General features: G+C 43.5%; 1 protein-coding gene across 15 annotated transcripts in view; it reads right to left on the bottom strand.

The window, feature by feature from the left end:
• MAK (male germ cell associated kinase) overlaps nt 1-14,359 on the bottom strand; it is a 52,296-nt gene that overhangs the window by 30,550 nt on the left and 7,387 nt on the right. For 10 of the 15 annotated variants that reach the window (XR_011388805.1, XR_011388806.1, XM_070074423.1 and 7 more), the window contains exons 3-6: nt 12,758-12,812; nt 11,641-11,762; nt 7,409-7,530; nt 2,390-2,522 (exon numbers count right to left, since the gene is read on the bottom strand). Coding sequence is in view for 13 of the 15 variants with exons in the window: in XM_070074423.1 (XP_069930524.1) it covers nt 2,390-2,522; nt 7,409-7,530; nt 11,641-11,762; nt 12,758-12,812 (432 nt within the window). In the remaining 2 variants the exon portion in view is untranslated. Of the gene's footprint in view, nt 1-2,389; nt 2,523-7,302; nt 7,383-7,408; nt 7,531-11,640; nt 11,763-12,757; nt 12,813-14,359 lie in introns of all 15 variants that reach the window. The other 5 variants (XM_070074427.1, XM_051855120.2, XM_002714173.5 and 2 more) reach the window with 2 other exon arrangements.

Below are 14,359 nucleotides of genomic sequence, written 5' to 3'. Positions count from 1 at the left end.
TGCATCACCCTGCTCTCTGCCTCTGCCTTCACACTGCTTTCTCCCTGGGAGGACACCAGTCTTACTGTGTTAGGGCCCATCGTACCCCAGTCTGACCTCAGCTTAACTTGACTGCACCTGCAAAAACCTGATTGCCATATAAGGTCACATTCACGGGTACCAAGGTTAAGCCTTCAACGTAACTTTTTGGGGAACACAATTCAACCTAAAACACCCAAGAATAAAATAGCTGTAGACCTACAATGTAATAATCACCACTGTGAAAGAATATTCAGAGTACTCTCTGTGCCCTACAGGCATGCTGCTGAGTGCTTACTTCCCCACATTTCCCATGCACCTAACCTACAACTGCCTACATTTCCTGTGAACCTACCACTTGGCTATGGCAAAGGCCCTGCCACCAGTGGCTGGTGTGTCACGTGGCTGGCAGAGGAAGCAGGAGCAAATAGTTCTGCCAACATGCAGACTGGAAGAGTTAGCAGAGGGCCACTCCTGCCTACACCATCTGGTCACACTGTCTCAGGAAAGGGTTAGCTAAAGGGCAGTGGGAAGTGGCCGGCCATCTTTCATTTCAGCCTTGTGTTTTGCTGTTCACGTGTCTCTAACATTACCAGGTAAGACCACGGAACAAGCCAGATGCATACAGTGGAGTTCTATCAGGCTCTTCTTGGGCCATTTCAGTGAAACTAATAGCAGGCATCCTCTGAGACTGGGCACACTGGGACACGCGGCCAGGCATCAGCTGGGACTGAACACACAGGGACACGCGGCCAGGATGAGCTGGGACTGGGCACACAGGGACATGTGGCCACTCCATCCAGGCTCAGTGCTCAGAGCTCCTCTCTCCTCTTTCTCTGCTTGGCCTCTTGCTCTCGGCATTGTCTGTGAGATCATTCCACAGCGCTGTACATCACTGTGGACTGTCCATTCTCACTGCTGCAAAGCAATCCACTGGGAGAATACACTGTGCTCCCTGGGGGAGAGCTGGGTGGTCTGCTGCGGGACTATTAGCTGTCTTGTGGTGAACATGTGTGTGTCTTCCTGTAGGTGACTTGGATTTTTAACCTGTTTGTGAATTGGCTGTCAGGTAAGCAGCATAAGGCAGATTTTTCATTCCTGTTTTACTGCTGTGTTCCCAGTGCCTAAAATAGTATTTATTAGCACATAGTACATGTTCAATAAATGTTTATTGAGGAGCCAGCATTGTGGTGCAGTGGGTTAAGCCACTGCTTGCGCTGCTGGTATCCCATATTAGAGTGTCAGTGTGAGTCCTGGCAGTACTGCTTCAGATCCAGCTTCCTGTTAATGCACCTGGGGAAGCTGCAGAGGATGGCCCAGTGCTTGGGCACTTGCCACCCATGTGAGAGACCAGGATGGAGTTCCTAGCTCCTGGCTTTGGCCTAGCCCACATCTGACTGTTGTGGCCATTTGAGGAGTGAACCAGCAAATGAAAAATCTCTCTCCTGTGTGTGTACTGATTTTTAAATAAATAACTACTTTTTTTAAAAAAATGTTTATTCATTTATTTGAAAGTCAGAGTTAGACAGAGAGAGAAGGAGAGGCAGAGAGAGAGAGAGAGAGAGAGAGAGAGAGAGGTCTTCCATCCGCTGGTTCACTCCCCAAATGGCAGCAATGGCGGGAGCTGGGCCGATCTGAAGCCAGGAGCTTCTTCGGGGTCTCCCACATGGGTGCAGGGCCCAGGGACTTGGGCCATCCTCCACTGCTTTCCCAGGCCATAGAAGAGAGCTGGATTGGAAGAGGAGCAGCCAGGACTAAAACTGATGCCCATATGGGATGCTGGCACTGCAGGCAGCAGCTTTACCCACTATGCCACAACGCAGGCCCCTAAGTACTTTTATTTATTATTTTTAAAATATTTATTTATTTATTTAAAATGCAGAGTGACACAAAGAAAGGGAGAGCCAGATAACGAAAGAGATCTACTGGTTCACTGCTCAAATGGCTGCAACACCTGGCACTGGGCCAGGCCGAGGCAGGGGTCTGGAACTCCACTCTGGTTTCCCACAAGCACCTGGGCCATATTCTGCTTTCCCAGGAGCATTAGCAGGAAGCTGGATTGGAACTGGAGCAGCTGGAATTCAAAACAGCATTCTGATATGGGATGTCAGCAAAGTAGGGGATGACAACCCACTGAGGCACAACACCAGCCCCATTAAAAAATGTCTTCAGTGAATGAATGATCCTTTTTCTTTCTCTCATGTCATTGATCAAAATAGTCATGAGCCAATCCCTTCTCTAAGGAATCCAAAATTCAGCATTTTGTTTTTACATATTAAACATGGACCTTCCAGACACAAAGATCTCCATCCATTGTAGGAGAATTTCCACATAGACGTTTGCCTCATGAGAGATGCATAAAATTACTCACCATCTGGTGGATACATAATCAGTGTATGGTGGCTGTGACCTTAGTTCTCTTGCAAGTCCAAAATCAGCAATTTTCACAAGTTCTGGACCCATACAAAGTAAGTTTTCAGGTTTCATGTCTCTGTGAAAAAAGCCTTTGTAATATAGAGGGGGAAAATACAATCAATCATCATGTTGACACTTAGCTTATTTGATTTACAAACAAAAATATAACTGAGGCTCTCTATTATAATTAGAAACATGATCCTAGAAAAAAATAAAACATCTATCGACTAAGAAGTGATGAGCTGGTTTTTAAAATGATTTAGTAAGAAAGTCCACACAATATACTCCATCATTAAAAATAAACACCCATTTAACACATACTATTATTTGTGACTCCAGAAGTTTCAGGCACGGGGCTAGATATTGCCACATTTTGATTATTAGTTTCCACAACAACTGTCAGGAGGAATTGTTATCACTCTCGGGTAATGGAAGAGGAGGGAGCCAAACAGAAGCAGCCTGACTAAAGCTAAGGAGCACTTCCTAATTAGGCTTACACGGTGCAGTTGGTCTTATACTGCTCCATCACATTGCAATTTAATCCAAGATTTCTTAAATATAATCACTTGTTTGAAAAGCCCACTAATCTAAAGTGGAGCTCCACACATGTTAACTCATTTTTTCATTTGAAATTATTTTAACAGTTCAGTTCTCCCTGGTAGCCATGTCATCGACAAAACTAATAATTCTAATGCTTATACTGGAAACTCAATACAAGGGGTCTTCGAAGAGTTTGTGGAAATGCATACTATGGAAAACTATGCATGGATTTCAAACTTTTCTCACCAAAATAAACTTATGTTTTCATTCCATCTCCCAAGAACATTTTTGAAGTATCCTTGTATACAAAATAAATGGTTAGTTACAGAAGCAAATGGACAGTCCAAAGAAAATGAAGCAGCTTTTCTTTCAGGAAAAAGAAACACTTAAATGCCCTTCTCATAAAGCAGGTTTGTTTCCATCTGACACGACTAGATGTGCACAGCTGGCCTGCACCCTCATGGTTTTCCCAGGCGAGAGAACTGGGGTGACGCTTACATGATGGATTCCTGCTTCCTAGCATTGGGCCCGGAAGCCTTCCCACGCCTGCATGCTTTTAACCACTTCAGAGCCAGCAGGCTCTCTGCAATGTGACACCTGCAACAATTCTGTACTCTGAGTTGCACTGGCACTTCTTCCTCAAAGTAGCTGTTAACACTCATTTTGCTACAGTCCAGGAGAAATCCATCCCACTTGTAAAGACAAGAATGGGGACGTAGCCGGCGCCGCGGCTCACTAGGCTAATCTGCCTTGCGGCGCCGGCACACCGGGTTCTAGTCCCGGTCGGGGCACCAGATTCTGTCCCGGTTGCCCCTCTTCCAGGCCAGCTCTCTGCTGTGGCCCAGGAAGGCAGTGGAGGATGGCCCAAGTGCTTGGGCCCTGCACCCCATGGGAGACCAGGAGAAGCACCTGGCTCCTGGCTTCGGATCAGCGCGCCGACCACGGCGGCCATTGGAGGGTGAACCAACGGCAAAAGGAAGACCTTTCTCTCTGTCTCTCTCTCTCACTGTCCACTCTGCCTGTCAAAAATAAAATAATAATAATAATAAAAAAAGAATGGGGACGTGATGATGAGCAAAGTGACATTAATCCAGGAAAGCTTCGAGGACTAAACCAAGTACATATTTGTACCCTTGAGGCTTTTCCCATCCTCACTAATATAAACATAATGGTAATCTGGCCCTTTTAAAATTAAATATCAAGGGGCCAGCAGTATGGTGTGGCAGGCAAACGTCACCACCTGTGACACCAGCATCCCATATGGGTGCCAGCTGGCGTGCTGGCTGCTCCACCTCCCATCCAGGCTGGGAGGGGCAATGAAAGATGGCCCCAGTGTTGGAGCCTCTGCCACCATGTGGCCGAGTCAGATGCAGATGAAGCTCCTGGTTCCTGCCTTTGGCCCAGCCCAGCACTGGCCACTGTGGCATGTGGGGAGTAAACCAGCAGATGGAAGATTTCTCTCTGTCTCTCTCGTTCTCTCTCTGTAACTCTGATTTTCAAAATAAATAAGTAAATATGTTTTTAAAAGAACAATCTAAATATGTCTTATTTTTGACAGTTAATTTTTTTTTAAAATGTTCATTTTCTCCAAATATTTTATCTTAGATGCTTCACTACAGCAAGAATAACTTAGCTTTTGTAAAAATGTCCATTGTCCTTAGAGTCTGTTTTACCAATTCACTAGGTAGTCAGCTCTAGATTGTTCACATATTATAGATTTTTAGACACAATTTTAAAATCCTAAACTCACTTTCCCCTTCAGGCCCTAAGGTTTTAGAAGTCGCTGATCACATAAATCAACCAAGGCAAGTACCAAACAGTTACCATGCTGAGCGGAGTTTAAAATGGCTTGGAGATCAGGAATCCATTCTGACAAACAGTATAGAACCCTGTACTTCCACTTTACTAACCTTTATCAATGGATTATAGTATATTATTATAGAATTTAGATTTTTTAAAAAAGATTTATGTATTTGAAAGTCTGGGTTACAGCGAGGTGGGGAAGGGAGGGAGGGGGAGAGAGGAGGAAGAGGAGGAGGAGAGAGGGAGGGAGAGAGGCAGGGAGGACTTCCATCTGCTGGTTCACTCCCCAGATGGCCTAAAGCCAGAAGCCAGGAACCTCACCTGGATCTCCCACATGGGTGGCAGGGGCCCAAACACTTTAGCCATCTTCCGCTGCCCCTCTGAGGCCATCAGCAGGGAGCAGAACTGGAAGTGGAGCAGCCAAGGCTAGAATTGGTGCCATGGGATCCAGTGTTGTAGGCAGCAGCTACATCGCCCCCAGTTTTAGACTTTTAACAATTATTGTTTATATGTGACAAAAAAATTGGGGATTCAGGAATGTTTTTAAAATATGGAATTCCACTTACTATTTTCAGAAGATAGCTTATTTTTTGTAGCAGTTAAAGGAGAAAGGTGAAAATAAAATATAGGACGAGACATTAAAGGAGAAAGGATGGCAACATTTGCCTGTTCATTTTCACAGTGAAGCAATGTTATGGCACAAAGTTTTCTTTTACTTTTCAACAAACATATTTAATTCTATTGTCTTTTCTTTTGTTAAAAGATTTTATTACTGGGACTGGCCCTGTGGCATAGCAGGTAAAACCACTGCCTGCAGTGCCAGTATCCCATATGGGCACCAGTTCAGGTCCCGGCTGCTCCACTTCCCATCCAGCTCTCTGCTATGGCCTGGGAAACAGTGGAAGATGGCCCAAGTGCTTGGGCCCCTGCACCCGTGTGGGAGACAGGTAAAAAAGCTCCTGGTTCCTGGCTTCGGAATGGCCCAGCTCTGGCCATTGCAGCCACTTGGGGAATGAAATCTCTCTGCCTATGTCTCTGCCTCTCTGTAACTCTGCCTTTTGAATAAATACATAAATTAAAAAAAAGATTTTTTTAAAGATTTATTTATTTAAGGAAGAGTTACAGAGAGAGAGGAAGAGACAGAACTTCCATCTACTGGGTCACTCCCCAAATGGCCACAGTAGCCTGTGCTGGGCCAAGCAAAAGCCAGGAGCCAGGAGCCTCATCCAGGTCTCCCACATGGGTGCAGGGGCCCAAACACTTGGGCCACCATCCACTGCCTTTCCCTGGCCACTAGCAGGGAGCTGGATCGGAAGTGGAACAGCTGGGTGTGGGGAGCAACCGGACTAGACTGAGTTACTGGAATTAAGACTTATTCTATGCATCTGCTCTCCCACAATATGGCGCTGGGAGAGAAGTAAACAGCTTCCGCACAGCTGCCTCCAGTTCAACTAATAAACTGTAGGACTTGCTCCTGATTGGAGAGCAGCGTACTCGGCGTGTGGGCAGCCGAGTTAGGATTGGCGGAGGAGGACTATAAAGGAGGAGAGAGACGGCATGCACCAGGAACATCTATGGGGAACATCTAAGGGAACCCGTGCAGCCCCCGAGAGAACCGGCCGGCGGTGTGCCGCTCCCCTGCGGAAGTGGGGAATGCGGCCAGGGGGAACTGCCCTTCCACGGAGGTGGAAGGGATAGTAGCCAACCCGGGAAGAACCAGCAGCAAACCCGGGGAGGGCCGAGCAGACAGAAAAGAACAGCGCAGGGTCCTGTGTCGTTCCCCCACGAAGACGGGGAGCGACAGCCGGGACTCAAAGGAGCACCCATATGGGATGCTCGCAGCAGCTTAATCTGCTGTGCTGTGACACGGGTCCCCTGGCAGACTTTTCTAACGACACCTAAGCATTTAGTGATACCAAACACATGTTCATTAAAAAATAATCACATTAACTTTTTTGGAATAATTATTTTTGCTTGGATAGATATGTAAAAACTATATAAATTAAAATGACACAGATAAGAAATTCATGGAAAATAAGAACAGCCACTTGCTTTAACTTCACTCAAGGAACAGAAACAACTGATGTAAATACTAAGTAAAACCATAAAATGCCACCCACAGGGATCTCCAACCATTTAAATGTTAGTATTGGATCATGCAGGATCCAAGAATTCTGATCTCCCCCAAAACAAAGCCTTAAAAAAATTTCCATGATAAAATCAGGGGGAATGAAATTACAGAATGAGTTTATGATAACTCAGCTATAGACTGATGATCGAATGGTTAAAATAAAAAAAAAAAAACTTGCTACAGAGGAAGATGGCTATGGAACACAAATATGTTATTTCCTATAGTAATAGAGAAATTCTAAATTTCTAAAATAAGAAGAGAATGCATGTTGGCACACAGCCCAAACTTGTAGCCACCCAGTACTGCATGATTTAACAGCTGAGGGACAGTTCCTGTGCAACATGTTGCCAACACTCTAAAGAGAGGCAGGGAAACGAGACTTAAAAGAAACCTACCATGTTTATGGATAAATGCCAGCCCTTGCAATATCTGATACATAATATTCCTGATGACTGACTCAGGGAACAATTTGTTTCTGTAAAGGAATGAATAAACAGTCACCTCGATCTGTTACCCAACCAGCCAAGCAACCAACACAAAGAAGGCAGACAGTCCTCCGGCCTGGGGGCCTCCGGGGGCCTCTGCGGGCCTGGTGATGGTGGAGAGTGGTATGCTTTAAAGTGCTGAAAGCCATAAATTAAAAGGAAAAAAATTAGACTTTTTTGTTTTATGTTGATAAAAACTCAAATCCAACACCATTGCACAAAAAATTCCACAGCTAAGTTCCAAGCTGCCCTGTGAGGAGCAAAGTAAACTGGAAAGAATCTTGGTCAGAGCAGCCAGGGTGCAGCTCTGTGTTGTGAGTCTCTGGAGTGTGCACACTGCACGGTTGTACTCATATTGGTGCTATCCAGTAAAGGTGGGAGAGCCACAGATGAGAGCCACTGTCCTCCTTAAACTCCGTCTAGGAGCCACATTTAGAAAGCAAAAGAAACAGGTGAAAATTAATTTTTAACAATCTATTTTATTTAGCCTAATTACACCAAATATTATTTAAAGCATACAATCAATTTAAAATTGTCAATAAATTTCTTTTTTTGGGGGGGGGTAGCAAGTTTTCAGAATCTGGCATGTAATTTATTTTACATATACAGCAGCTCAGTTCAGCCATTTCGAGGGCTCAACAGCCACACATGCCTGGTGTCTATGTGCTGGGCAGTGTGGCTTTATAGGGCGCTCGTATTCAGCCTATGTCAGACCCCAGTCAGGGCTGATTAAGGCTGAAGACACATTGAGCCCTCCCATGCCACCAGGTACCTGACCCTGAGGCTATGTTATTGTTTTAGACATCATCACTGAAAGCTTTTAAACTTCATCATAATTTAAACATTTTCCAGCATTTTAATTCCAACTTGACTGACTGGATTAACTTAGAGGGGTAATTAAAAATGCTTTCACCATGTGGAAGATGGCTGATACTTCACATTACGGTGTTAAGTGTGTTATATGTCTAAATCATGTTCTAAATTGTCCCACCATTTAAATCCTTAGGCCACCAGATGGGCTAGAAACACAAAACAGATGAAGATAACACTTGTCTTACATTAACTTGGAAAACAGTATTATCTTTTATTGACACATTTTAAAAACTCACTCATAAACTATACATTTTAAGCAAACTACTTTTATTCTTGCCAGCAGTTTATGTAAGAATGCTGTGTGCTGAAGGTACAAGTACAGTGTGAGTGCAAAGGCGAGTGCACATTCATCTTCAACTGAAACGGAAAAGGAGCTGCCTTGAATAAAAGGCTTTCAGATTAAGTTTTATCCTCAAAACAATGTTCTAAGAAATTGCTCAGAATGTACAAATATAGCCCAACTTAAAGCTGTCTGCATTGCGTGTAACTGTTCATGGTCAAATTCACGTCTTTGACATTAAGTAAGATTCTAGGCAATATCACTTTTATTTTCATTTAATTTAGAAATCCAGGAATGAATAATGCAATTCAAAACTTGGTTCTGGGGTAGGTGCTTGGCACAATGATCAACAAGCCGCGTGGAAGGCCTGCCTCCCTTACCGGACAGAGGGCTTGCGTCAAGTCCCCGGCCCCACTTCCACTTCCTGCTGGTGCACGCCCTGCAGAGTGGTGGTCATGGCTCAGGACTTGGGTCCCTGCCACCCAACTGGGAAACCTGGACTGAGCTCCAAGTCCTACCTAAGGCCGGCCCAGCCCCTACAGTAACGCACACCTGGAGAATGAACCAGTGGATGGGAGAGCTCGCTCTGCCTCTGTCTCTCTGCCTTTCAAATATGATTAAAATTAAGTAAAAATCTTATAAAAAAGAATCAGTTCTTTGTAGCATTTATCTATTTCATTAACTAGTTCCATGTCAGACTTATAAATGTATTTAAAATCAGATGAAAGTATAGTTCATGTATATAAATATCTCAACAAGTATATCTCAATATATCATACACATTTTATAATTTCATATATTTTATTTGTTATTTATTTTTTAAAGGTTTATTTATTTATTTGAGGGTCAGAGTTACACAGAGAGAAGAGAGGCATAGAGAGAGGGAGAGGTCTTCCATCCTATGGTTCACTCCCCAGTTGGCTACAACAGCTGGAGCTGCACTGATCTGAAGCCAGGAGCTTTTTCCAGGTCTCCCATGTGGGTGCAGGGGCCCAAGAACTTGGGACATCTTCCACTACTTTCCCAGGCCGCAGCAGAGAGCTGGATCGGAAGTGGAGCAGCTGGGATTCAAAATGGGTGCCCACATGGGATGCCGACACTGCAGGCGGCAGCTTTACCCACTATGCCACAGCACCAGCCCCAATTTCATGTATTTTAGCATGCAAAATTATTAGATGCTGAAAATTTAAGATTATCCATAAACTTGCTACTTAAGAAATTGTTTTGATTTTTCAGTATTCTAACCCAGTCCTAATCTTCATTACTTTTATTTAAAAAGTAAACTTATTTTAATTTAAATATTTATTTATTTGAAAGGCAGAGCAACAGAGACACAGTGAATGAACGGGAGAGATCTTCCATCCACCAGTTTATCTCCAAATGCCTGCTATAGCCAGGAGCTGGAACTCCACCCAGGTCTCCCACTTGGGCAGCAGGGATCCACGTACTTGGGCCATCGTCAGCTGTCTCCTAGGTGCATTAGCAGGGAGCTGGATCAGAGGCAGGGAGTAGCCAAGACTCAAAATAGCACTCCAGTATGGGATGCAGGTGTCCCATGCCATGGATTAACCCACTGCACCACAATGCCCATCCTGCATTTTATATTAGGAATCAAGGCTACATAAGTACAATTTGTTTTCTTCACTTACAAGCATTTTCGTAATCCTTTTAATTTGCACCTTTCATGGCTGTGCAACTTTTCATCAGTATTTTTACACTGTAATTACCAATATTTTCTCCCATTGATAGTTATTCATTTTAAGTAGTTCAAAGAGGTAAATGAAGGTTAGTATAGTCACTGAACAGCATATAATAATTGTGGTAACTATAAAGACTATATATACATCATACAAGTATTTCTAAGTGAATAAATCAAATTAAAAATTTTATTACCACTAAAATGATAACTTTTTTTTTTTTTGACAGGCAGAGTGGACAGTGAGAGAGAGAGACAGAGAGAAAGATCTTCCTTTGCCGTTGGTTCACCCTCCAATGGCTGCTGCAGCCGGCGCGCTGCGGCCGGCGCACCGCCTTGATCTGATGGCAGGAGCCAGGTGCTTCTCCTGGTCTCCCATGGGGTGCAGGGCCCAAGCACTTGGGCCATCCTCCTCTGCACTCCCAGGCCATAGCAGAGAGCTGGCCTGGAAGAGGGGCAACCGGGACAGAATCCGGCGCCCTGAAAATGATAACTGTTTTTAAAAAGCATGCATGTCTATATATAAAGACTAGAAAAGACTCTAGAAAAATAAAAACTAACTTAAGGTTTGAAGACTACTGTTATTTTAACTGACATTAATGTTTTAAAGTGTCAGCTTAGACTACAACAAACATTCAGCAAACATTTTTGGAAAAATGATTAAAGAAAAATTGAATTGCTACCCTTTGATATTGAGTATAGATATGTGTGTGAGAAACAGAGTGTAGGCAGTACCATTACAGTGGGAAGTTCCTCTATTTCTAAGTATTTTAGGGCCTTTTGCTGAACAACTCTGGCTTCCAGAGCAGGCAGATGGACTTAGCCCCAAGATGTGCCCAGAACCCCGCCAGCAGAGCACCCTTCCCAGGCCCCTGGGGAGACCCAAGCTCTCCTTCAGGGCGTCTGTCCATAGGTTAATACTCCAATGAGCATCTCCTTGGCATTGGTAACACATGAGGTTCTAGCACTCACACATTCTGCTGGAGGCCTGTGGTGCTTCATTTGTCTCCACTGTTTCACTTACCTTTCACAAGATGCTTGGGAGAGCAAGGAAGATCATCGTCTCAACGGTGCCCAAGGCCAGCTTTCTTACTGAGGACTAAACTCTAGATAGGTTTTTATTTGAAAAATCAAATTCGATAGAGAGTACGTATGTTTACATGAAATATTTACCTCTATTTGTAAGGAATTACAAGAGAAAACTCATGGCTCTGTTGTAAGTGGCTCTTCTCCAGTGTTACCTGCTACCTTTGATGCAGATAACAGAGCTAACTAATGTGAATCTACTTCTTATGGTGATTGGCTTGTTTACTGTGAGGTCTGACATACTGAAAGGATCCAGAGGACTCAAAGCATAAATTATAGGGAAAAATTACAGTTTTACAGGATAAAAACATACCTCTCTTTCATTAATTGATAGAGATTTTCTTTCATATATTCAAATATAAAATAAAGATGGTCATTTTCTCTGATAACTTCTTTAAGTTTAATCACATTGGCATGATTAAGTTTCTTCAGAGACTGCAAAACAGCATATAAGCATTACAATTTCTACAAGAAAAATTACAGAAGCTGACAAAATTTGATTAATGCTAAGTAACAATCACCTTAAGTAATATTCAATTTCTTCTAGATTCATCAATGAATTATATCTAAACATCTACGTAATTTTATAAAACATCTATTTAAGGCAAGTAGGAATTCCTTTAAGCAATGAATGTCAGGTGCCAAAATAAAACAAGTCAGAAGTATTTACTACATACTGCAATCTGTTACTTTTTTTTCAGTCTGTTAAACAGGGCTAACTTTTCTTTGACTTAATTATGTGCAATTCCATGCAAAAGTCTCCAAAAATTTGTCCAAGTCATAGTAATATAAAATACAAGGAAATAGTAACTTTAAAAAGTTATCTTTCCTTTGATAATATGAATTAAGATGCTCTTTTAGAAGTGAGGGTGGGGCTGGCACTGTGGCATAGAGGGTAAAGCCACCACCTGCAGTGCCGGCATCCCATAAGGGCGCCAGTTCAAGATCCAGCTACTCCACTTCTGATCCAGCTCTCTGATATGGCCTGAGAAAGCAGTAGAAGATGGCTCAAGGCCTTGGGCGCCTACACCCGCATGGGAGACCCAGGAGAAGCTCCTGGCTCCTGGCTTTGGATCAGCATAGCTCTGGCTGTTGCGGCCATCTGGGGAATAAACAAATGGGTGGAAAACCGCTCTCTTTCTCTCTGCCTCTCCTTTCTGTGTAACTCTTTCAAATAAATAAATCTTAAAAAAAAAAAAAAAGAAGTAGTGAGGATGAACTTTTCAATATGAGGGTATAATTATTTTCTGTTTTTCACTGACATCAAAACCAAAAGAAATGAAAAAATACTTCAGAAAGTTAAAGAAAAAACCTAAACAGAATTTTCTTTAGAATGAATCCCCTGGAGAATAGAATAATTTCCTTAGTTATCATCCTCAGGTATGAAGTAGAATTAAGGGCTTCAGTTCTTTCTATTTTTCAGATTTTACCTTCACTTCTCTCAAGTTCATACATTCATCCCAAGAATAGAACTTTCTCTTCATCCTGAAATAAACAAGAAAAGTTTAGTGTACAAGGGCAGAGCCGCTGATTCACCCCGGGGAAACCACCCCCTTCCGATGTACCCCAAGGCTGCGTGGCGAAGGCTCCTGCCTCCGTCACCTCCTAACTCTGCTTTAACAGAGACGTGGGAGAAGTGCCATGCATCTCCCCTCTGGGCGAGTTCTCACCGTCCCAGTGTCTGCTCTGCTGAAAGGACTTCTCCCACTTTTCCTCTTTCTGGAACTGCTTAGGGAAGTGTCAGTAACTCACTCAGAAAGGGGGATGGATGGATTCTCATGTTTCTATTAAAACAGAATTTCAGATATCACATAGCATAAGCCTTCACCAAGCAAGGGGAAGCAAGGGAAGAAAATAGAAATTTGTGGTAGAAAATGTAGTGATTTTATCAACAAATCTGGTCTACTTCTGATTAGACAAGTCCACAAAGTTAAGAGATTTAAGTCAGGGACCAGCGCTGTGGTGCAGCGGGTTAATGCCCTGGCCTGAAGCATGGGCATCCCACATGGCCGCCGGTTCAAGACCCAGCTGCTCCACTTCCAATCCAGCTCTCTACTATGGCCTGGGAAAGCAGTAGAAGAAGTCCTTGGGCCCCTGCACCCATGTGGGAGACCCGGAAGAAGCTCCTGGCTCCTGGCTTCAGATCATTGTAGCTCCGGCCATGCGGCCATCTAGGGGAGAGAACCAACAGATGGAAGATCTTTCTCTTTCTCTGCCTCTCTGTAACTCTGCCTTTCAAATAAATAAATAAATCTTTTAAAAAAGTAGTTTGAAAATTTAAAAAATATCCAATCTTTTAGAAGTCAGATAAAACTACATTTAAGTTACTTTTCACAGTTCAGTAATAACTAAGCTTTGATTCTTCATGTAAAATCTGTCTTCTGTTCTTCCATATTGACTAACATTGCTACTTTCCTTCTCACGAGTACCATTTCTCAGCAAGACTGCCCTCCGGCGAGGCATATTATCTGTTCTACAACACATACAGAAGTTTCCTTCAAAGCAGTTATCCCAAGAAAACCCAGTTTCTTAGAGTGACTAAGAAAAGGCATTTTCCTCTAGGTCCCTTGTCATCCTCTTTCATGCATTCAGGATAATGAACAAATCAGAGGGGGTTTACATGGTGTTTCCCATCCAACATAGGAAGCAGAAATTAGATAGAAGGACACGAGCCAAGGCCAGCGCTGTGGCTCACTTGGCTAATCCTCCACCTGTGGCACTGGCACCCCGGGTTCTAGCCCCGGTTGGGGTGCCGGATTCTGTCCCGGTTGCTCCTCTTCCAGTCCAGCTCTCTGCTATGGCCCGGGAGGGCAGTGGAGGATGGCCCAAATAGTTGGGTCCCTGCACCCACATGAGAGACGGGGAGGAAGCACCTGGCTCCTGGCTTCAGATTGGCGTAGCTCCAGCCATAGCGGTCATTAGGGGAGTGAGCCAACAGAAGGGAGACCTTTCTCTCTGTCTCTCTCTGTCTATAACTCTACCTGTCAAAAAAAAAAAAAAAAAAAAAAAAAAAAAAAAAAAAAAAAAAAGAA

The sequence above is a fragment of the Oryctolagus cuniculus genome, chromosome 5 (assembly GCF_964237555.1).
Source record: "Oryctolagus cuniculus chromosome 5, mOryCun1.1, whole genome shotgun sequence".
NCBI classification, from domain to species: domain Eukaryota; kingdom Metazoa; phylum Chordata; class Mammalia; order Lagomorpha; family Leporidae; genus Oryctolagus; species Oryctolagus cuniculus.
This window is presented reverse-complemented; position numbering and strand designations above follow the sequence as displayed.